Source organism: Artemia sp. Qi Xiang Cuo, chromosome 5, assembly GCF_049724085.1.
Source record: "Artemia sp. Qi Xiang Cuo chromosome 5, ASM4972408v1, whole genome shotgun sequence".
Lineage (NCBI taxonomy): Eukaryota > Metazoa > Arthropoda > Branchiopoda > Anostraca > Artemiidae > Artemia > Artemia sp. Qi Xiang Cuo.
Genome location: NC_142798.1, coordinates 45715519 through 45737161, shown reverse-complemented (window position 1 = coordinate 45737161; position 21643 = coordinate 45715519). Strand labels below are relative to the sequence as shown.

At 37.7% G+C, this 21643-nt stretch overlaps 1 protein-coding gene across 1 annotated transcript in view; it reads left to right on the top strand.

Annotated features, from left to right (window-relative positions):
- LOC148952180 (tribbles homolog 3-like) overlaps window positions 1–21643 on the top strand; it is a 160434-nt gene that overhangs the window by 110414 nt on the left and 28377 nt on the right. The window contains exon 4 of the mRNA XM_089089644.1: window positions 12768–12965. Coding sequence (XP_088945770.1) covers window positions 12768–12965 — 198 coding nt within the window. The remainder of the gene's footprint in view (window positions 1–12767; window positions 12966–21643) is intronic.

Below are 21643 nucleotides of genomic sequence, written 5' to 3'. Positions count from 1 at the left end.
CTAGGGCCTCCTTTTGAGATGATGTTGATAAAGTTTTAAGAGAAGGACAGAGTGGTTGTATGAAGAGCAGTGGATGCGTCGGAACAAATTCTCACTCTTATTAGCTATTTAAAAGTGCCCTAGTTATTAGGCCCCTTTTGTCCTCGGTTTTTGTAGATTATGAACAAGTGTTTGTTTCAGCTGATAGAAGAGCTTTAGTGAAGGTCCTATCCTTGCATGATATATCAGATAAATACATTAAGGGGATAAGTGCGATTTACGAGAACAATAACGCTGCGGTTAAGGTGGTAAATGAGGTTACTTGCTCCTATAGTATTAAATAAGTAGTTAAACAGGGTTGCATTCTATCCTCAGTTATAGAGATTATTTTGATGCGCTTTGTCCAAAGGAACACGGCAAAGGATATGGGAGAGCCTGGAACCAAATGGGAACCAAAACGGAATCAGGGTTCGCAAAAAGTCCAAGACCGCCTCCGGGTCATCAGTATCACTTTTCATCCGCCACTGGAGTGTTTCGACGTGTTGATCACCTGTTGAGTAACTCAGGCTAGTCAGGCCTTGCATTGATGTATTTACTTCAGCAAAGTTTCGCATCGAAAAAGTCCATATGAGACGCTGAGTTTGTGTGATCCCCCGTCCACGAGTTAGTCCACCTGTTGTCTTCAAACTGCGCATTAGAGCTTGCTCAATGACTAGATCCGGTGCTCCGGGAACCAAATGGGAAGGTAACACTCTCCTAGACTTAGATTATGCAGACGGTTTGCGTCTCCTAGATGAAAATAATATCAAAATCAGTGGGTTTTTTTTTCAGGTTTTGAGAGTTAAGGGTCCATGAATATATTTGAAAGTTAATGTTAAGAAGACTAAATCGCTTAAACTGGGAATAAATGAAGGCGAAGATGTGATCTTGGGTAACGAATAGATCGATCAAGTGGATGACTTCACTTACATGTGTAGCAGTTTTGTTAGTAAAGATGATGATGGATGAAGTGAAGATGTTAAAAGTAGAATAGCCAAGGTCTAGGGGGTTTTTTTCACAGTTGAAAAATGATTGGAAGAATAGAAAGATATGTGTGCGAACCAAGATTAAAACATTGAAAGCCACGGTAATGACAGTGGTCAAGTATGCTTATGAAACGTGGACGCTTCGGAAGACTGAGGAGGATTTGTTAGATATTTTATAGAGGAATTGTCTACGGATAGTTTTGAGTACACATTTGACTGAGTGTATTTCAAACTGTAAGCTTTACAAAAAAAAATCTAGTTCTATCCCGCTTTTTAGGGCTATAACGAGAGAAAGGCATGTTTTGCGTGTGAAGGATGGCATATTTCCAAAGATACTCGTCTTCGGCCATTCATTTAGAGCCAAACGAAAAGCAGGTTGTCCTCGAATGGGGAAAGGGAAGAAACATTTAAAGGAATTGGAACTTTTTGGCAGGGTGTAAATAGGGAAGCTTTGAATATATTGTTATGGAGGGGGAATGTGCGCAGTTGTGTTGGCCTCAGGCAGCTTGAGGTTGAGGTGACTTGGTGTTAGTAGTAGTAGTAGCAGTAGCAGTAGTAGGGGGGCGTTTTTTTGTCCAGGTGGGGGGGGGTATTTTTTTTTTTTTAGAAATATCAAAAAGCCCAGTTTTCAGGAAAACACCGAAAAAAAGGTATTTTCGTGCATAACGGGTAATTTAAACAGTTTAGGGCAATTGCGTGGGTGTTTGGGGGTGAAGTCGACTCTGGAGGTATACTCCATTCGATCTTTTGACATTTTGAATAGGATGATCATCTCAAAATTCTGACCCAATATCAAGGGGTTACGGTGGGGATGAGTAGCAGAAAAGGCCGCGACAGGAAGGCTGGTTGTGCCAAAATCCTTTTTAGCACTTAAAAAGGGCACTAGATTTTCAAATCAAATGAAATCCTCCCAAGTTTTTACGAAACCCCCTTCGATAAGAAGTGGCCAAGGAAATAATTTTGCCCGTTATCTTGGTCTTTGTTCGGCCCATTCTGTAGGGAACCGATTTTTTCCATTTTTCTCCTAGCCCCAGGGGTGTGCGTGTAACTGAGCCACCGCGTAACTGAACCCCAAGCAACTGAACCCCCATGTAACTGAACCGCCGTGTAACTGAACCCCCGTGTAACTGAACCCCCGTACAACTGAACCCTCGTGTAACTGAACCCCCGTGCAACTCAACCACCGTACTTAAATTGGGTAAAACACAATATGGTTATGAACCATAGTTATTTAACTATGGTATAGTTATTTAACCTTTAAACTGTTTTAAATAAAATGTCCGTCCCAAAATTTAGATCGGATGTATTTGCACCCAGTGCACTCCACATTAGGGTGGGGTGGAAGCCCTCCGATCACTTTTATCCCTGAAAAAGTTTCACTGGAAATTTTGATTTCCAATCGAAAGAGCCCCCCCCCCCCAAAGTTCATACAAAATTTTTTCTACAAAAACCTTATGTGTTAGCAATGAGCAACTAGCTTAACTTGCAGCCCTTGCCCCAGATGCTGCTGGTGGGATTGTTAACCCCAAAGGCATGGTTATTTGATCTTAAGACTATTTTGAACAAAATGTTTGTTTGTATTTTGATCGGATGTATTTGGGGGGGGGGGTCAGTTAAGAGGTAAAGGCTGATTGTCCTGTGATTACCTTTGATTCTTCGAAATTGATTTTGAACTTTCAATTTCCAATCGAATGAGCCTCCTTCAAAGTTTTTACGATCATCCCTTCTATAAAAACCTTAAATTTTAACGATTGGTAACTAGCAATAGTAAACAGAGTGTTGATATAGGTGTGTCAGCAATTTTTTTTGGAACAGCTTAGCGTATCACGATGAAACTTCTGGGGCATCTACCTGCTACTACTGCTATTAATACTGCTACTACTACTACTACTAATTCAACACTATTATTAATTCTACTGCTCCTACTACGACCTCTGCTACTATTAAACTAGCACTATTAAGGCAAAGCATATCAAGTTGAAAATTTGACAGAATGAGGTATTTGAGGTGGAACTTGAACTAAATCAAAAGACCATGCAGATTTTCAAAATGGCATATCTCAAAAAGGGATTTGTGTATTAAGTTGGAACTTTCAGAGAGTGCTTAAAGGGAAAGTCAATTCACCAAAAGGAAATATGTGCACGCTCAGGCCTGGATTTAACACTAGGTCCCTAGTGGTTCAGTTGTACGGTGGTTCAGTTGCACGGGGGTTCAGTTACAGGGGTTCAGTTACAATGGAACCGGAACGGTGTTTATTTAAAAGAGTTTAAAGGTTAAATAACTATACCATAGTTAAATAACTCTGGTTCATAACCCTATTGTGTTTTACCCAATGTAAGTACGGTGGTTGAGTTGCACGAGGGTTCAGTTACACGAGGGTTCAGTTGCACGGGGGTTCAGTTACACGAGGTTTCAGTTGCACGATGATTCAGTTGTACGGTGGTTAAGTTGTACGGGGGTTCAGTTACATGGGGTTTAGTTACATAGGGGTTCAGTTCAATGAGGTTGAGTTGCACGGGGGTTTAGTTAAATGGGGTTCAGTTGCACGGTGGTTCAATTGCACGGGGGTTCAGTTACAGGGGTTCAGTTGCTTGGGGTTCAGTTACAATGGAAACAGCCCCAGGACTTGCACACACACACACACACACACACACACACACACACACACACACACATAGACACACACACTCACACATACACACACACACAGACACAGACACACAAACACACACACACACACACAGAGACACACACAGACACACACAGACACAGACAAACACACACAGACAGACACAAATACACCCACCCCAACAAAGTGACACACAGACAAAAAAACACACAGAGACACACAGAGCCACAGAGACACATACACACACATATATATATATATATATATATATATATATATATATATATATATATATATATATATATATATATATATATATATATATATATATATAAAGTTTTTTATTATTTTATAAATTAGAGTTGTGAGAAAGAGTCAAAGTTTAGCGTAAAGAGCGGGGCGTTGAGGAGGGGAGAGCCCCTTTCATATACGGAATAATTTTTGTTCGTTTTAAGTTTAAATGTCGCTCCTTACTTTCAGTTAAAACAATTTTTTTTTTTTTTTATTATTATTTAATTAGACACTAAGGCCAAGACAGGAAACTAAAACGAAACAAGTTGTTCTTTCGTAATAGCGAGCTTGCTTTTTTGTCTATTGAGTATACATAGGATACCCGCTTGCGAAACATTGTGCAACCGGCGAATGCTTTTCAAACATCTGCAACTAATTCAGGACTTGTTATTGCGCAATGAAAATTTTTAATTGCAACAAATTTTCGCTTTATTGTTCGAATATTTATTGTTATATATTAGGAATGAAAGTTAAATGAGACCAAAATTGTTGCACCAATTCACGAAAATGTAGAGGGGGTGGCAGGCATATTTCAAATACTTTTTAAATGAAGATAACACAAAAACGTACATTTCAAAATGTAGGAGGTCAATTTGTCCCCTTCCCATTTTAAACGTCTAGTGCATGGTGAGGAGATGATAAATATTTTTGAAGTTGTAGAAGTATCCCACTAAAAGAGAATATATTATTTAGACTCTGAATCTATCCTTGAAAATTAATGTTAATGTAAATCATGGTTGCAGCAGTAGCTGCAAACTGGTAAAGAGCGAGCCACAACCCATAGTAACCAAAGACCCAAAAGTTTAAAACGCGTTTAGAAAAAAACTGCCTGGTGAAAAAAAATTGCCATCTGACACTGATTGAGTAATGGTAACTATTGTCTCGGTTAGGCTTAAAAGTAAAAGTGGTACTTATGGATTAGCTGGTACCCACGCGAGAAGTCAAATTTGGTTAATGCTAATGAAATAAAACAAAATATGATGAAAATATAATAGTTTAAAAACAAATTTTGGCTATATATTTGCACATTAGGGGGGGGGGGCAAATCATAGTATATATTAAGTACGTAACCTAACCTAGGTACCTTTTCCCCCCTGAACGCCAAAACCCAATAGTTTAAATATTGTGAACGCAATGACAAACCACGGTTTGCGATCCAATTTTCCATTGACATATCCGTTTGACTAGTTTCCTTTAGCACAATTTATCGCGTGGGTACCAGCTAGTGCATAAGTACCGTAAAAGTTTATTACGAAATGAAATTTATGGTAATTTCGAAAAAAAGCCTGAAACCCCACGAAAGTGGTGTCAGATCGAAATGAAAAGTGTACCATTGGAATCAGTATAGTTGAAAACGTTATGCAGGGAAATTACGGTCCCCCGCCTTGAACAACAAGGAAAATCACTTTTTTGCCGGGATAGCACTGATCTGTCTCCCGTTTTTTTTTTTTTTTTTTTTTTTTTTTTCTTTTTTTTCAGCAGCGCTAGTGGGTTACCCGAAAATCATAGAGAGGCTGAATGGCTCATTCAAAAGCTTTTTCTTGTATCTGCTCGCTTTTTATAAATTTTGCCATCTTCAAGTGCCATATGGCACAGAAATGGTACATTTTGTGCCATTTCTAATGGGGTGGGGCTAGCGGCTTATCAGAACATCATAAACAGAGGTTTAATAGCTCACTTCTACGTTTTCTCTATAAATTCCACCATCTGCAAGTGCCAAATGGCACTATTGGTGCCATGTCTCAAGTGGAAGAGCTGCGATTAGTGGGCATCCAGAACTTCTTAGAGAGATGTTTAATGGCTCATTTGAAAGCTGTTGCTCATATCTATGTGCTTTTTATCAGTTCTACCATCGTAAGTGCCATATAGCACTAAAAACGGTACTTTTGGTTTCACTTCTTAAGTGGAAAGGTTGGAAGTATAAAACGGTACCATTTTAATAGTTATGGTCCAAAACCCATAACTGAAGATTTACAAAAACCCCTCCCGTATACTCCCCCTCCCAGCCCCCTTAGTAAGTCTCATTAGTCCGTTGGGAGAATTCACTATGAACTCTTTAACACGGTCAACCGACGTTGAGTCTCGCAAAATGATTTTTTTTTCAAATATCCAATGTTCTTAAGAGGAAGAAATTCATAGAAAAATCATGACCGCTGCAACCTAGTAAAGAGCGAACCACAGCCCATAGTAACCAAAGGTTAAAAGACGCATTTAGATAAAAAACTACCTAGTGAAATAAAATTGTCAACTGACACTGATTCAGGATTGTAACTATTATTTCGGTTCTTCTTAAAAGTAAAAGTTTACTGTGAAAAGATTTTATGCTGATTTTGAAAAAAAAGTCTGAAACCACTCGAAAACGGCATTTGATCAAAATGAAAAGTCTACCGTTGGAATCAGCACGGTTGAAAACCTGCTTAGGGAAAATTACAGCCCCCTCCTTTGCAACAAGGAAAACGACTTTTGCATGGGTAGCACTGATCTGTCTCCCGTTTATTTTCTTTTTTTTCTATTAAGGCTAGGGGGTGACCAGAACATCATACAGAGATGTGTAATAGCTCATTCGAACGGAAATTGAATTTGCTAGAACCCTTTCTAAGTGACCACAAAGATAAGAGGGCAACTAGCCTTCCTCCCTTAAGGCCCCCTCCTCCTAAAGTCATCCAATCAAAATTTTGAAATAGCCATTTTGTTTAGCATAGTTTAAAGGTCAAATATATTTAATTTTGGTGATGATATGACCCTCCGTAGCCCTTGGGGAAAGGGCTGCACGCTGCAACGGTATCGGACGTATTGATATCACGTGTATTGGTATTGGTGAATTGTTATTGGGCGTATTGGTATTGCAGGTATCTAGACAGATTTTTAGTAGCTCATGTAAAAGATATTGCTCATATTTACGTCCTTCCTATAAATTCCACTATCAGCAAGTTCCAGACGGCACTTTTAGTGCCATGTCTCAAGTGGAAAAGCTAGGGCTAGTGGGCTACCAGAACTTTTAGAGTGACGTTGAATGGCTCATTTGAAAGCTATTGCTCATATCTAGGGGATGTTTATCAATTCTAACATCCGTAAGTGTGATATAGCACTAAAAACAACATGCACTTTTGATGTCACTTCTCTAGTAGAAAAGCTTGGAAGCACAAAACGATATCATGATTGTAATAATTATAGTCCAAAACACTTAACTGGATGTTTGTAAGAACACCTCACGTATATTCCTCCACTAAGCCCCCTTAATAAGTTGTGCAATTAAAGTACAGACACTAATGCATCAAATTATATTATTAGAGACGTGGTTCTGTTAATACAGCGTTCGACTTCGAATTACAGTGTCTTGAATTCGACTCCTGCTTTTTTTTTTTTTTTTTTTCATTCATGGTTTTTCCCTTCTATACGATCATTTTCAGATATTTCATGGTTTTAGTAAATGTGATGCACTCATTCTTTAAAGCATACCCCAAGAAGGTATTTGGTCAAGCATTTGCATTCAAAAGGGAATATAGGTGGCGTAATTTTGTCAAAATACTTCGGGGTGGGGGGGGGGGGTCAAATTTGGAGCCAAATAAAAAAGGTAAAGTTGTACTAAAGAAAACTGACCTGTTTCAGTGGATGCTTGAATTATGCAGACTTATCTTGGTTTTTACAACATTTTTGGAGTAACTAAAACTCAGCTGGGAGGGGGGAGGGAGAAAACTGGGGTCTGAAGGAAAACTGGGCTCTGGGAGGGGAATTTGCCCTCGGCTCCATAGCAAATTACCCCCCTGATCCCCAACATCTTGCCACTTAGTGGTTGAAGAGGTGTAGGCATGTGGTTCTGGAACCACTCAAAGTTGTATATTAAAACAAGGATTACTTATTGTTATACTTACTTATTCAAATTATTTACTTGACAATTCCACCGTAATATTCTCTCCGGACGTAAGATTGTTTATCCAAAGAAGAAGAAAGACAAATTAAAACAGTTCTGCAGGGGAATTCGGGTACTTCTTCCCAAAAAGTTTGTAATGAAAACAAACTTAGTTTATCATACCGTATATCGTACCTACACAAGAAATGATATTTTTTTTTTGAAATTTTCATTCCTTTCTCAGTAATGAATGGCTTTTTATTTAGGGACAGGTCAAATCAATCTCTAAGCCTAAAGGCACATCTCTGTTGAGCTAGCAAAATTTTCCGCAAGTATGTCGATACATAAACTTGTCCGCTTAGTTAACCTTTTATTTCGAAGCTACACGCCTGGAGCTGCTTTCTTAAGTGTTACTAAATTTAGTTTTTTAAGCAAAAAACTAAAGATCGATTTCTTCTTTTTTAATTTTTTATACAAAAAATAACGATACTAAGTTTTGAATTTTTTTTTTCATTCTAAACTTATGTTTTCCTTCAATTCTTGTCTGGCTTCTTAGTTCTGCTCCTTTATAAGGGTTGGAATGTCTTTCCCCCTAGATTGGAGGTGATTAGAAATTATATATATATAAAAAAAGTTTTCAACTGAAACTAAGGATCAACATTAAAACTTAAAACGAACAGAAATTATTCCGTATAAATAAAAGAGCTCATAGCAGTGTTGTTTCTAAATTAAACTTTTAATTAAAAAGAGCATAGACTAATTAAAAAAAACAAAGTTTTTCCTGAGGGAAGTAAACAGCGAAGTTAAAACTAAAAATGAACAAAAATTATTAGTTCACAACCCATCTAACATATATCAATAAAAATTATGCAAATAAATCAACCGGTGATATTTCCCTATGTTTGTAACATTACAGAAAACTATCGCTTCACTGGAAACAAACAAGTCAAATATAAAAACAAGAATATTGATTTAGGAATCAAAAGTAGAAACAGAAGGTCGCAACAACAAGCTAAGAAGGTTTGTCATAATTCTATAGAGGTAGTGGTATCAGTCGTTTTAACTATACAGCTGCAGTTATTTTAAGAACTTAGGCAGGAAAATAATAAGTTTAAAGTCATTACACAGCACATAAAATAATGGACTGATTTATCAGGTAACACCTTGGTCTAACCTAGTGTTACTCCAAATGAAAAACATATAAACCGTAATAGGAACTCTGGAAATCCAGTTATTTCTCTCTATAAAACAGAGAATTTTAAGTTGTGATACAAATTCTAATTCGAGTTTGTTGTGACACTTCGAACTTGTCTTCAAAATGATCATGAAACGTCATTTTCAGATCCAAAACGCCAGTCAGTCATTGGACTGAGCTCATTGTGCAGAAGTGATGCCAAATTAAACGGGAAAAATAAATGAAGCAACAATCTAAAATGCTTTACTTTTATAGTGTTAAAAGTGCCCTCAAAAGGTTTACTTTTACTGTACAAAAACTCCTATATTGTTTTGTGTTTTCAGTAAAGCGCTAGTTTTCTGTAATGTTACAAACATAGGGAAATCTCAGCAGTTGATTTATTTGCATTAGTTTTATTAATATATGTTAGATAGGCTGTGAACTAATAATTTTTGTTAGTTTTAAGTTTCAACTTCGCTCTTTACTTCCCTCGGGTTTTTTTTTTTTTTATATTAATTAATGTGAATAGGAATAAGTGAAGATGAAAAGACAACGTTGGGTAACGAAAATATTGATCAAGTGGAAAGCTTCACTTACCTTGGTAGTATTATTAGTAATGACGGTGGGAGCAGTGAAGATGTTAAAAAGTAGGATAGCCAAGGCTCAGGGTGTTATTTCACAGTTGAAAAAAGTTTGGAAGAAAAGGAAGATAAATCTGCAAACCAAGATTAGAATATCGTTATAGTGAATATCGAATAGTGATGACAGTGGTCAAATATGGTTCTGGAGTATAGGTGCTCCGAAAAACGGATGAAGATTTGCTTGATGTTTTCCGGAGAAAATGCCTACGGATTGTCCTGGGTACCCGGCTGACTGACCGTATTTCAAACAGTAGGCTGTATGAAAAGTTTGGTTCAATCCCGCTCTCTTGTGCTATAATGAGAGAAAGGTCGAGATGGCTTGGGCACGTTCTGCGAATGAAGGATGACAGATTGCCGAAGTTGGTCCTTTTCGGCAAAACCGTCTAGGGTTAAACGGAAAGCAGGTCGTCCGCGGTAGGGGTGGGAGGAAGTCGTAAAGAAAAATTTAAGGGAAATGAGAATATCCTAGGAGGATGTAAAGATGGAGACTTTGAATAGATTAGGAGGGAGGAGGAGAGTGCTTAGCTGTGTTTGCCTCGGGAGGCTTGGTGCTGCGGTGAGTTGTTGTTAGTAGTAGTAGTAGTAGTAGTAGGCTAGAAATATAGTATATCTTTGATACCGCTGTTTCTGATTGTTGCATGGTGATGGATGGTAAGAAGGTGATGGGATGGTAAGATGGTGGTTGGTTAAAACCCGTTTTTTTCTGTTTTTTTTTTGTTTTTTTTTTTCATCTTTTTGTCAGCTCTTATACGGCCGTTGTTGTTGTTTTTTTTTTTTTTTTTGTGCTGCAGTCTGAGCTCTTTTTTTTTTATTTTTTTTTTCAAGTTTAAGTTATACTCTACATTTTAGTTTTTTGATTCGAGCCTTTTTTTAGTTATCAACTGTTACTTTACTGATTGTTGAATTGCTTTAGGCTTATGATTTTAGTTTTGATTTTAAGATTTTTTGACTTGAAACGCGATATTCGGCTTTTTTTTAGCTTGTGCTAGCCGTTTAACTCAACCCCCCTGCAACTCAATACTCGTGCAACTGAGTACCCGTTCAACTCAACCCCAAATAACTGAACTCTCAGGCAACTCAACCCCCGTGCAACTTAATCCTCGTGCAACTCAACCTCCATACAATTCACCCCCATTCGACGGAACCCTATGCAACTCAATTTTCATTCAGGGCTCTATTTTGGAAAGTGTTTTTTTTTTATATAGATAATATTCAGTAGAATAGAATGAAAATGAATTGCTTTTACACAAAGCCATGGACTGATACTAGTAAAAGGCGCAAAATATTAAAAAATAGTAAAGGGGAAAAATAGCCATGTTCTAACAAGGGAAGTTGGAGTGGTTAACGACGTCCTTCCCATCCCACGTCTGGAAATCGTTGAAACTTGTTTCTCTTGGTGTTTTTCCTCTCGTTAATGCGCCCATAAAGTTTGAGCTATGACTTAGACCATTGACTTTACTTTAAAGGTGGTTCTACCTCACCCTTTCTGATGGAGGGACATTGAAAATTACTGCATATGCCTTGCTTGGAAATCTATAACAAGCCTCAAAACTTGAAAGCACACGACAATATTGAAAGTTGATTAAGAGTTAAAATGAGCGTAATGAAAATTGTCGGTAAATCTAAGCAAAAGCAAAGGAAAAGATGGATCTAACGTGAATGCTCATAGTTTGCAATAAAACCAAAAAACACTTTATCGGGCCATAGTTCTGGCAATAGACCTATTCCTGAAAGTTTCTTTCAGTCTGTAAAAGTTCTGGGGTTAGCCAGATGGGTAATATAAGTTAGAAACTGCAAACGAAACGAGAAGCAAATTTGAGCTTCTAGTCAGTGCTAGTCCAAACTTATTCTTAGATGTTTCATTGAGTTGAGAAAAATAGGGTAGGGGGGGGTGATTTAAATGGGGCTCAGGTGCACCAGGGTTCAGTTAAACGGGGGTTCAGTTGCATGTGGTTGAGTTAAATGGTAATTGAGTTAATTTGCACAGGGTTCAGTTACACGCACACCGTTGATATTAACCATCCAGGCATCATGCCATTTCTTTATCTCCAGGAGATCCGATTTTTGGATAGGGAAGCATATTTATGAAGTAAAATGGTGCAGAGGGTTGATGAGATTGTCTCCTTTGTCGTTAAAACACACTGGGAAAAGTGATGTTGGGAGGGGGGTCCGAAAGCAAACCAATTGAGGCCTACAAGGATAGTACGATTTCTTAGAAAAACTCCCTAAGAGCCTAAAGTAGACGACTAAAAATTCTATATGCTTAGAGCTTTTTGCATCAGGTCCGTATATCAGATTCTATCGAAAGCTTTTGTATTGTCAGAAGACAGCACCCTAATTTCGTACCCATGTGAGCAGAAGTTCACTCTCTTCCTGATGCTTCGTATTCACGCAGTCAAGCATCGAGAGGTAACGGCGGAGCTCATACAGCTTATCGCTAATGAGGTTATTTGATTCCAATTATGTGTAAAGGGTATTGTTGGAGATTCTTTCATATACCTTACCTACGCAAGAGAGGAGTTATATGAGGCTATATGAACCAGTATTGGTAGGGTTACTTTTTAGGCTAGGGAAAATGATGACTTGGTGGACTACCACGCCATTGGGAAGGATCCGGAGTCAAGGCAGAGCCTGGGGAGTGATCAGAGGGGCCGACTAGTTCAGCACTGACGTTCTTTGAGGACAAAATTTGGTATGGTATCAGCCAGACGATTTGGCTAAATCAAGGCCCTTTAGAGTCCGCTGGACTTTTGGAGCAGAGTATTTTACGGGGTCGAAGTCGGTTTCTTTTCGATGAGGAAAGTCAGAGTTCTTTGCCGTGTAAAAGACTGGAAAACTCGGCGAAAGTCTTAGCAAGAACTTTAGTCTTTGCCTGAGAATGTTAAACCGTAAACTTGTTATTCTGAAAGGAGATGTTATTTTTTTGTTTACGAAACCAGTTAGGCTTGGTCCTAGTATTAGGATCCAGGGTCATTATTTGGCGTAAAAGTTGTAACCTTAGTGGTAAAAACCACCCGGTATTACGTCGCTGGTAATTATCAATGACGTAACACCAGTCGCCTCATTTTAAGTAACAGCAAAATCAAGATCATTATCCCCTTAGATTGGGAGTCATGTGCTTCCACTTAAGACACTAACAAGTATGTAATTAATTCTGAAAAATGTTTAATTTCTGTAGAACTAAAGTTGTTTTGGAAACCCTGGAAGATGCAACACTACTGTCATCTGTCGAAGATGTCCGCTCCTATCGTAGAATTGGATATCCGGCTTATATGGCACCGGAAGCAATATTTTGTGCACGTGGAGGGTCTTTTGCTGGACGCCCTGGTGACGTCTGGGCCCTTGGCGTAATGATTTACACAGTTCTCGTCGGAAAGTAAGATTTATCAAATTTTTTCTCATCTAGGCTAGCTTCAAACAGGCTTTCAATAGGTCTATATAGCTTGTAAAATTGTCAATTCTATCCAAATATGCAGTTTAATGAATTGGTAGAATTTGGTCATAAACAAAAATTCAGTGCTGCATGTTTTATTTAAAATGCAAGGCCAAACTGATATCTTCTATTGGGGATTTAAGACGAATTTATTATTCGACCTTACAATTTAATTTATTATTTATTTTTGATAAGGTAGCACTTACTATATAGTTCGGGAAGTTCAAATTTTTGAAAATAACGAAAGTAGAATGATTCACTTTACCTACTGAATTTTTTTTCTTTAATTCTTCTAAAATATACGTTGAAGCTCACATTCTTTTATAGAAACGTAACTTATAAAATGATGCCCGTACGCAGATATTTATGTAGAGTTTGTCAAAACCCTAGAAAATTGGTGAGTTAAATTCTAGTGTATATTCATTTTTGTTTCTAGTATGTGTTGTTTATTGCATTTATAATGTATTAGCCCTAAACAAGCTAAGCTTCTGGGTTCAGTTCAATCAACCGGTATTAGTGCTTGTAAGTATATTTTCTAATATACGAATAAAATGACCGATGAGTGATTGCCTGAAAATAAGGGGAAATTGGAACAATATGGAAATTCCGTCAGGGTCCTGGCTCTAAAGAACCCCCTTCCTGTGTGCCTGTATATAACCATATGAAAACAAGAGAAATAATGAAATAAATTCAGTCTGCTTAGAATCTTCACTTAAGACTATATATGCTAGAGTGGATCAAGAAAAGCTTCGTGTCATACTTTTTCGTGATATTCTTAGAGTGGCCTATACCCTGTTTTCCATTTTGTCATTTCATTGTGACTGCGGTTTTAAAACCTTTGTGCAATGATGAAACAGATCTTTTCACAGTATCCACAATCCAACTGTTTATGGATAATCATATCATGATCCCAATCAAGTTTGATTATTGAATGGGCACACCTCTGAGGCAATTCTTCCCTCCGCTAAACCCTACGCTTCCTTCACGATCTTCTATCTTCTGCTTACATATCCCTATGGCTGTTTTTTCAAACAATTCCAAGTTCCAAATGATCTGGATTTTGAATGATCTGGAATTCTATCTGGAAGCGAGGCATCGTTGAAAGAATTAAAACAAATGGCATACAAGAGTAATAAAAATTATGTTTATTTGCTCTGAAAATTTAGCCCAAGGCAACATACAGAAACTAGCTAGTTGTGTACGGTTGCCATTATTTTTTGTGCTTATTTCTCATCAACAGTTAATTCATTATGCCAAATTAAGACAATTTGAAAAAGAAAAATCGGTGAAATTATGTACATGGCCTAGGATCATATCTGACCCCATTAAAAAAGGGGTTCTGGGGGAGAGAAAAAAAATCTGGAAAATACAGAAAGTAATTAGTGTGTCATTTGTAGAATCTACGTTTTAGATATTTAATGCTTTTTGTAATTTTAATTTGATTCGTTTACAAAAAGGTAAAGTGCTGACAAGTATGTGTTTTTCCCTTTACCGTGGGGATTTTCAGTCACTCACTCCAAATGTCCCGGTCTATACTTAGCTTGCTATGGCAACTCTATTTATGATGGACGTAAGTTGGACCATACAATCGTTCAATACGGCTTTTTGTGTAAACAGGAAAAGTCTCCGCTTGTCTCTCGTTCCAATTCAGTTAGGCAATAAATAAGAGAATTTACGCAATTAGTAAGATCTTAATATCTATATAACAGCCAAAATTACAATCCTAGAAAATTCCGGTTTTTAAGCCTTATGGCTCTTTGCTATAGGCAACGCTGTAGCGTTACCTCTGATGACAATGGTTAACCAAGTTCGCCGCCCTATGCAAGTTTAATGACAGAACGTAATATAAGTTTACTCTATTCTACTACGTAATATTAATTTACAAAGGAAAAAAACAAAACAGCTAATGCTACTTAAGAAGAGTTTCTTGTGGTGGATCTTACCTATTTTACATAAGCTTCGGGTATCTGAAAGTTGTTAAATGACGTTTGATCATGAACTGCTTTAAGCTACGTCGTAATTTTAATTTTTCTGGCACAGATGGTCGAATAACAATGGGCAGTGTTATTATTTTAGTTTAGTGAACAATCGACAGAAAATCAGCTAACCTTTCACCTATTAAGCTATATTTGCATAATCTACTACACTAGGAAGGACAGCTGAGAATTAAAAATGGATTGGCTCTTAGAAACTCCAATTTTAAACATTTCAGATACTACCTAATCAACATCAGATGCGACAAGTTCCAAATATATTTTCGAGTGACTTAACAGAGCCTTCCTCGTTTCCGAAAAAGATTGTCTTTTGCATTAGGAAAACTGGTATAATACAAATTAGCATTACTATGCAATTGAAAATCCTAAACTTCCTTAGAAATGTCAAATGAATTTAATAAAAAAAAAACATCTTTTTTATACAAGAAAATGTTGGTTGTTTGAAAAAAAAAAAAAAAAAAACTAAAAAAATCTGCCTGCAAAAACAGTAAGAAGCTTCTTCGACGTGACCATAAAAACAAAATATATAAAAACCCTTAAAACTTTTACGCAAGATTTTCGAGGACTAGATTTTTTTTTAGAGAAAAATCAACCAAATATGTTGCTTTTCCCGCAGCACTACTGGAAATGGAACAGTAAAACTGAACGGCTGCAGATATGCGGAAAAGTCCAAATGGAGACTGTCTTTTACAATTCTCAAACTGGAAGGGAATGAGTGTGGTCTTTAAACCCTGGTTCTCCTATTAAGGTTCATATTTTGAAGATCTCACCCTTATTTGTCTTACTATTGGCCTATTTTATAGATGGTTGGGATGGACCTGGGCTCTTTCACCAAAATGCAAGCCACCCTCCAAAAGCTACGATTGATGAAAAAGTAAACAACGTTACTTAATAGTTGAAGTAAAGGGTTTTAGAATAAATATAGAAATTTTGCAACATGTTCCCATGACAAGCATCTTTTGCAGCTCTAACTGAAACCTTCATTGTCGTTGAGTCGCTGCATGTATAATTCTTTGAGAAAGCCTTACTGGTTGGGGGGTAAGGATAGGGTGGAGTAATAATCTTGGTGGAGAAGGGCTGGAGAGCATGAAGGGATGGGGAGGCTTCCCCTAAAACAAGGTTTGTTTGGAGAATCCCCCTATTAAAAAACCTGATATTGATTAACCTAAAATTTATTTTTTTTATTTTAGCCCCCCGTGACATTAGTTTTGGGCGAATAAGGAGGAGGAGGGCAAACAGCCCTTCAATCACGCAGGACTAGATCTGCTTCTAATGTTCAGTTAAAAATGTCACAATCTAAAATACTTTTAGCCAAAATAACCGTAAGATCCTGAATTCTATAATATATAGCAAGCTGACCTTTTATTGATGTAATGATGCCATAATTTTTCCAGATCCCGATTCTACCCCTTTGTCTCGATTCGAAGAATAGATTATCCTTTTTATGACATCGATAAAAATTATGTCTTTAAGAAGCCAAATCACCTAATCAAGTTCGAGTTAAAAATGTTTCTGGTTCAACTGTTGGCTATCATTAATATTTGCCGTTCCCAATTTTGAGGCTTAAAAACTAAAAATGAAAAAGGAAAAAAAAAAAATACCCAAAACCAAATCAGGTATCGGAAAGTTGCGATTCGTTTTTGTAAGTGGTATACCTAGAAAGACCACAACCAAATGACTCGGACCCCTCTAAAGCATGTACAGACGCAGGGAGTGTGGTCTGTATCCACCCCTCCCTAAAATCTACATTTTCAGATATCTTAGCTCTTCTTATTCAATTTTCAAATCAAATTATTTTCGTTATCGCCCCCTCCCGAAACAGTTTCTGCAAACGGGCCTATTCTAAAGGGCTGAATGTTTGGTACTTTTTTTTATTTTCAGTAAACTTACTTGCTTCTTGGGCCGAAATGGACCGTGCCCCCTGGCTATGCCAAAGGTTTACTTTTTCTTGCATTCAATAGTCGTAATTGATTTGGATCATGTATATCAAAAGTAGGGTTGTAGCTTCCCCATCAAAGATAAACTGTTTTCTAAATAGTTCATAAAGTTGTTTTCTAGTCTTCGAGCTAGAAATTTAAAATCGTCTTTTCTACCAGTTGCGGCCGATCCTCAGCTATCAACCATTGAATGGATAAGATTGTGCAGATGCGACCGATGATAAATATCCGACGGTTGTACAAATCTTGAGAGTTCAGGAAGGCCAGTCCCCTCTCCTCTTCTTGTGTACCCTGTGGTGTGCATTAATGTTTTTTTTTTTTTTTTGACAATCTTGCAGACTTCTTTTTTGCTTTAGAGCTACATGATCCAGTCAAAGAGACCCATGATCTGATTTATTCAATTAGGTGAATTGAGATTTGTATTCTAATAAGTACCCTCTCGACCAAAGAACTATGAAAATGAGACTCTTTATTACAAGCACGGGGCTGTAAATCGTCCCCTTTCCTCCGTTAGTTTTCACACTTGCAGGCCTCTTTATATAAAAAAAAGTGTTCAAATCCAGTGCTTCATTTAGTAGATCATTAGTATAAAAGCAAATAATAGAAAAGAATAATAATTCTCACGGGTTTTGTTTGTTTTAGTGGGCTTTTTAGGCGGAAGAACTTATTTCTGGCTATATTATTTATAATAGGCTGCCTCCCCATTGTAGTGTAATATTTGCTGGCATAAATATATAGTGAGCTGGAGGTAATAGGCTTGACGTTGCTTGTGCAGGACGTTCACTCTTGTTGATAGGAGAGCATCGGCACGAGCAGAAAACCATGTAGTGACTAAGATGGGCATAGACTTGCTCAAAGCCTCCATTTGCCTAGAGGTTCCTGGGACTTCCTCTCTGGCTCCAAGCCGACTTAACCAATTTGTGTAGATTTGAGAAGAAGTTAGTCCCTCACCTCAATGGTGGGAACCATTGCTTTTCTTGAGGTATAACAGTTTCAATGATTTAAGTAATGTGAGAATTGCGACATTAAACGTTAAGACGCTGAAGGACAAGTATAACACCGGTATTTGACTGACGAATTCAGACGTTTTAAATAGACTTGTTAGGAGTTACAGAAACTAATCCCCCGGATTAGGAAATATGAAATTAGGTTATTGTATTTATTGAGGTGGGAAGGATGATGGTGTGTCTTGTAGTAGCGCAATGGGTTTGTTTCAGCTTCGTAATACGGGCCCCAGAGTTCGAACTCAGCTGTAGGAACACGCTACAGGACTCGGAATTTGATTCCGGTAATGAAATTATCTCAAAGCGTCTCCATATTAACCCAACAAGAAGGAGGATGATGGTGTATAAAGGCAAGGGGTAGGGCTCATGATGAATACAGGAAGCTTCTAAGTCTTGCTGAGGTTGGGAAGGTATTAATAATACAATTATAGTTGCTCACTTTATGACCAAAAAGTGCAAGGTATCAGCCATAGGGGCAAATGCGTTTGTATGATCGACTAACAGAGACAGTCGTGACACAGATGAATCTTACATACAGTTATAGAAAACAGATTGACAACGTCTGAGGTTGAAGTATGGTATTTTTATCAGGGGATTTTAATACCCAGGTTAGTACAAAAAGGGACAAATGGTTTCCTAGCTTAGGTGACTTGGTGTGGGGGTTAGTGGTGTGACTGCAAGGTCAGCCGCCATGAGTGTGGAGACAATGGGCCTTTGAGGCCTGAGCCTCGATCCAATTGGGTCAAGCTCACCATAAATTACAAAAGTCATAGCTTTGGTAAATTCTTTGTAAGGAAGGAAAATAGCCATGGTAATAGACTGCTATAAGTTCGTGTGTACAGTAATCTAGTTGTAACCAATGCGGTATTTAGTCATAAAATAGCCCATAAGTTAACATGGTACTCAAGTGATGGTAGGTCGGACAACCTATTCGATTGTGTTATTGATAATCGAAGACTGACAGGATCAATACAGGACGCTAGTGTATGTAGCACAACTATTGATGTTAAAAGTAAAGATCTTAGTGGTTTCTTGAGCTAAGTTAAAACTGAAATTTAGGAATTTCCCTACCATCTGAGTAGTTATGGTGTTGATAGACTCTGGGATGAGAATTTAAGAGGAACTTTCCAAGAACGGTTGAGCATGAAATTTTAGGATTTAGAATTTGGTTTTGGGTGGATGGAAGAATTTTAAGAAATAGTTTGCGAAGAAGCAGAATTATGTCTCGGGGAGGAAAGTCAGAAACCGAGCTATGGCTATTGACATGACTTTGGTAATTATAGAGGCGTTAGCTTGTTTTCTGTAGGGAAAAAAATGTTAGAATGATGGTACTTATCAGACTAAGAGACGGCGTAGATAATGTTCTAAGAGAAGAACAGGGTGGTATTAGGAAGGGAGAGGATATATCGAGAAAACCCTCATTCTTAGTTAATAATTAAAAAGTGTCTGAATTATCAGACCCCTTCAGTCCTCATTCTTACAGATTATGAACAGGCATTTGGTTCAGCTTATGGGAAACCTTTGGTGAAGGGTCTATCTTTGCATGGTTTAGGCCTACCAGATAAATACATAAAGGTTATTAGTTCTATATACGAGAATAGCATTGCTGCGGTTTAGGTAGCCAGTGAGATTAGTAGTTGGTATGATGTGGAATCAAGAGTAAGCAGGATTGTGTCCTCTGTCCGTTTATTTGGTTTTTGTTGATAGACTTTGTCCTAAGGAATTCGGCAAAGGCTATGGGAGAGCATGGTATCCAATGGTAAGGCCGTTCCCAGGATTTTTTTCAGAGGGGGTTTTACTAAAAAAAAAATTGGGGGGGGGGGTTACACAAAAAACTGAAAAACGTATGCAAAATTTGTTTATGTCCATATTTGTTACGTTTTACGTGTCAGACAAACATCTCGGGGGGGGGGGTCAAACCCCCTAACCCCCCTGGATACGGCCTTGTCCAATGGGAAGTTTAAACTCTCCTTGACTTGGTTTTTGCAGATGATTTGAGTGTCGTAGTTAAAAATATTACCGAGATCAATGAGTTTTTGGAGGTTTTTAGAGTTCAGGCTGCAAGTCAATTTGTAAGTCAATAAGACTAAATCGTCAATTTGAAAGTTAAGAAGACCAAATCGCTTAGACTATGACTAAACGAGGTTGAAGAGATGATGTTAGGTAACAAGGAAATCGATCAAGGGGATATCTTCACTTACTTGGGTAGCATTAGAAAAGATGGTGGATGCAGTTAAGATGATAAAAGGAGAATAGCCAAGCTGAAAGGTATTTTTGCGCAGTTGAAAATGGCTTTGAAGAATAAGAAGATAAGTCAGCGAAATAAAGTTAAAATATTGGAATCCAGGGTAATGACAGTGATCAAGTATGGCTCTGAAGCGTGGGCGCTGCGTAAGGCTGAGGCGTGAGAAGATTTGTTCGATGTTTTCAGAGGAATTATCGAATTATAGTTTTAGGTACTCGTTTGACTGACAGTAAATGTAGTTCGGTTCCACTTTCTTGGGCCATAATAAAAGAAAGATTAAGATGGCTAAGCCACGTTATGAAGGATTATAAACCTTATAAAGGCCAGAGCATCATTTTCACTCTGCGCAAAACGACTTGTATTTCGGGCAGCTTGTTCTTTATTCATTAACAACAACAAAGCAACTGCAAAAAAATCTCACAAGTCTATCCGAGGTTTGCAAATAAGAGTGGTGCTACTCCCATCCTCTCAAACCCTCTAAATGGTGTCAGTATCGTTTGCGTATCATCTGTGTCTTATTGAAAACGAAATGTACTACAAAGCGGGTCAAAACATCAACGAAAAAAAAATCACCATAATAATCAAGATGACTGGACAAAACTGATGAAAGTATACTGATTGCTTAATATATAATGATATTAATTCGTGGAAATATCAGTTTAAACGTAATCATAGAAGAAAAAAAATCTCCAAAAATATATTTGGTTTTCAGTGTAGCGTAAATGACGAAGTGACCTTTAGAAGTTTTTTAACTTAAAAAGCTGTTTTTTTTTAAATGTTTCTGAGCTCCCTACCCCTCCCCCCTACGACCAAACGTTCGGTCCTTTTGACCCAGAGGATGATTGCTGAAATTTCTCTACCCAATCGCACGGCCAACTTCAGACAAGCCTACCATTTCCATTGTAAAACCTATGCTTAAACAATTGGTAATTTGTATTATTTACACCCCTCGCCCCGGGGGCTGTGACGGTTATGTCATGCTCAGAGGCTGATTTATTGAATCTTTTGACTATTTTAAACAAAATAGCTATCTCAAAATTAAATGAAACTTTAAGAGGTTAAGGGTATTAAAATGAAACTTTCAGGGAATGCTCGAGGGGGATAGAGCATGTTGATCCATGGTTTGGGATTCATTTTAAGTTTCCAAGGAGTCTTTGACTGGAGCTACGTTAGCCTCAAATTTGACTTTGGGGGAGAGGGCAGAGGTAAATGAAAAGACACTGTGTGTGTCCAGGTCATCAAAATTGCATAAATGCAACATCATGAGAACGGTTAGGGATTTGTAGTTAAAACTTAAAGGTATTGTCGAAGAAAAGAAGGGGGAGTATGGGACAAGGGGCTCTTAAAATTTTTGCGTTGACGGGCTCTTAAATTTTTTTGGCAAAAATTGTAATATTTACAGTATTGATGGTGTGGCTTATTTGCTGTTGCAGTTCTTATT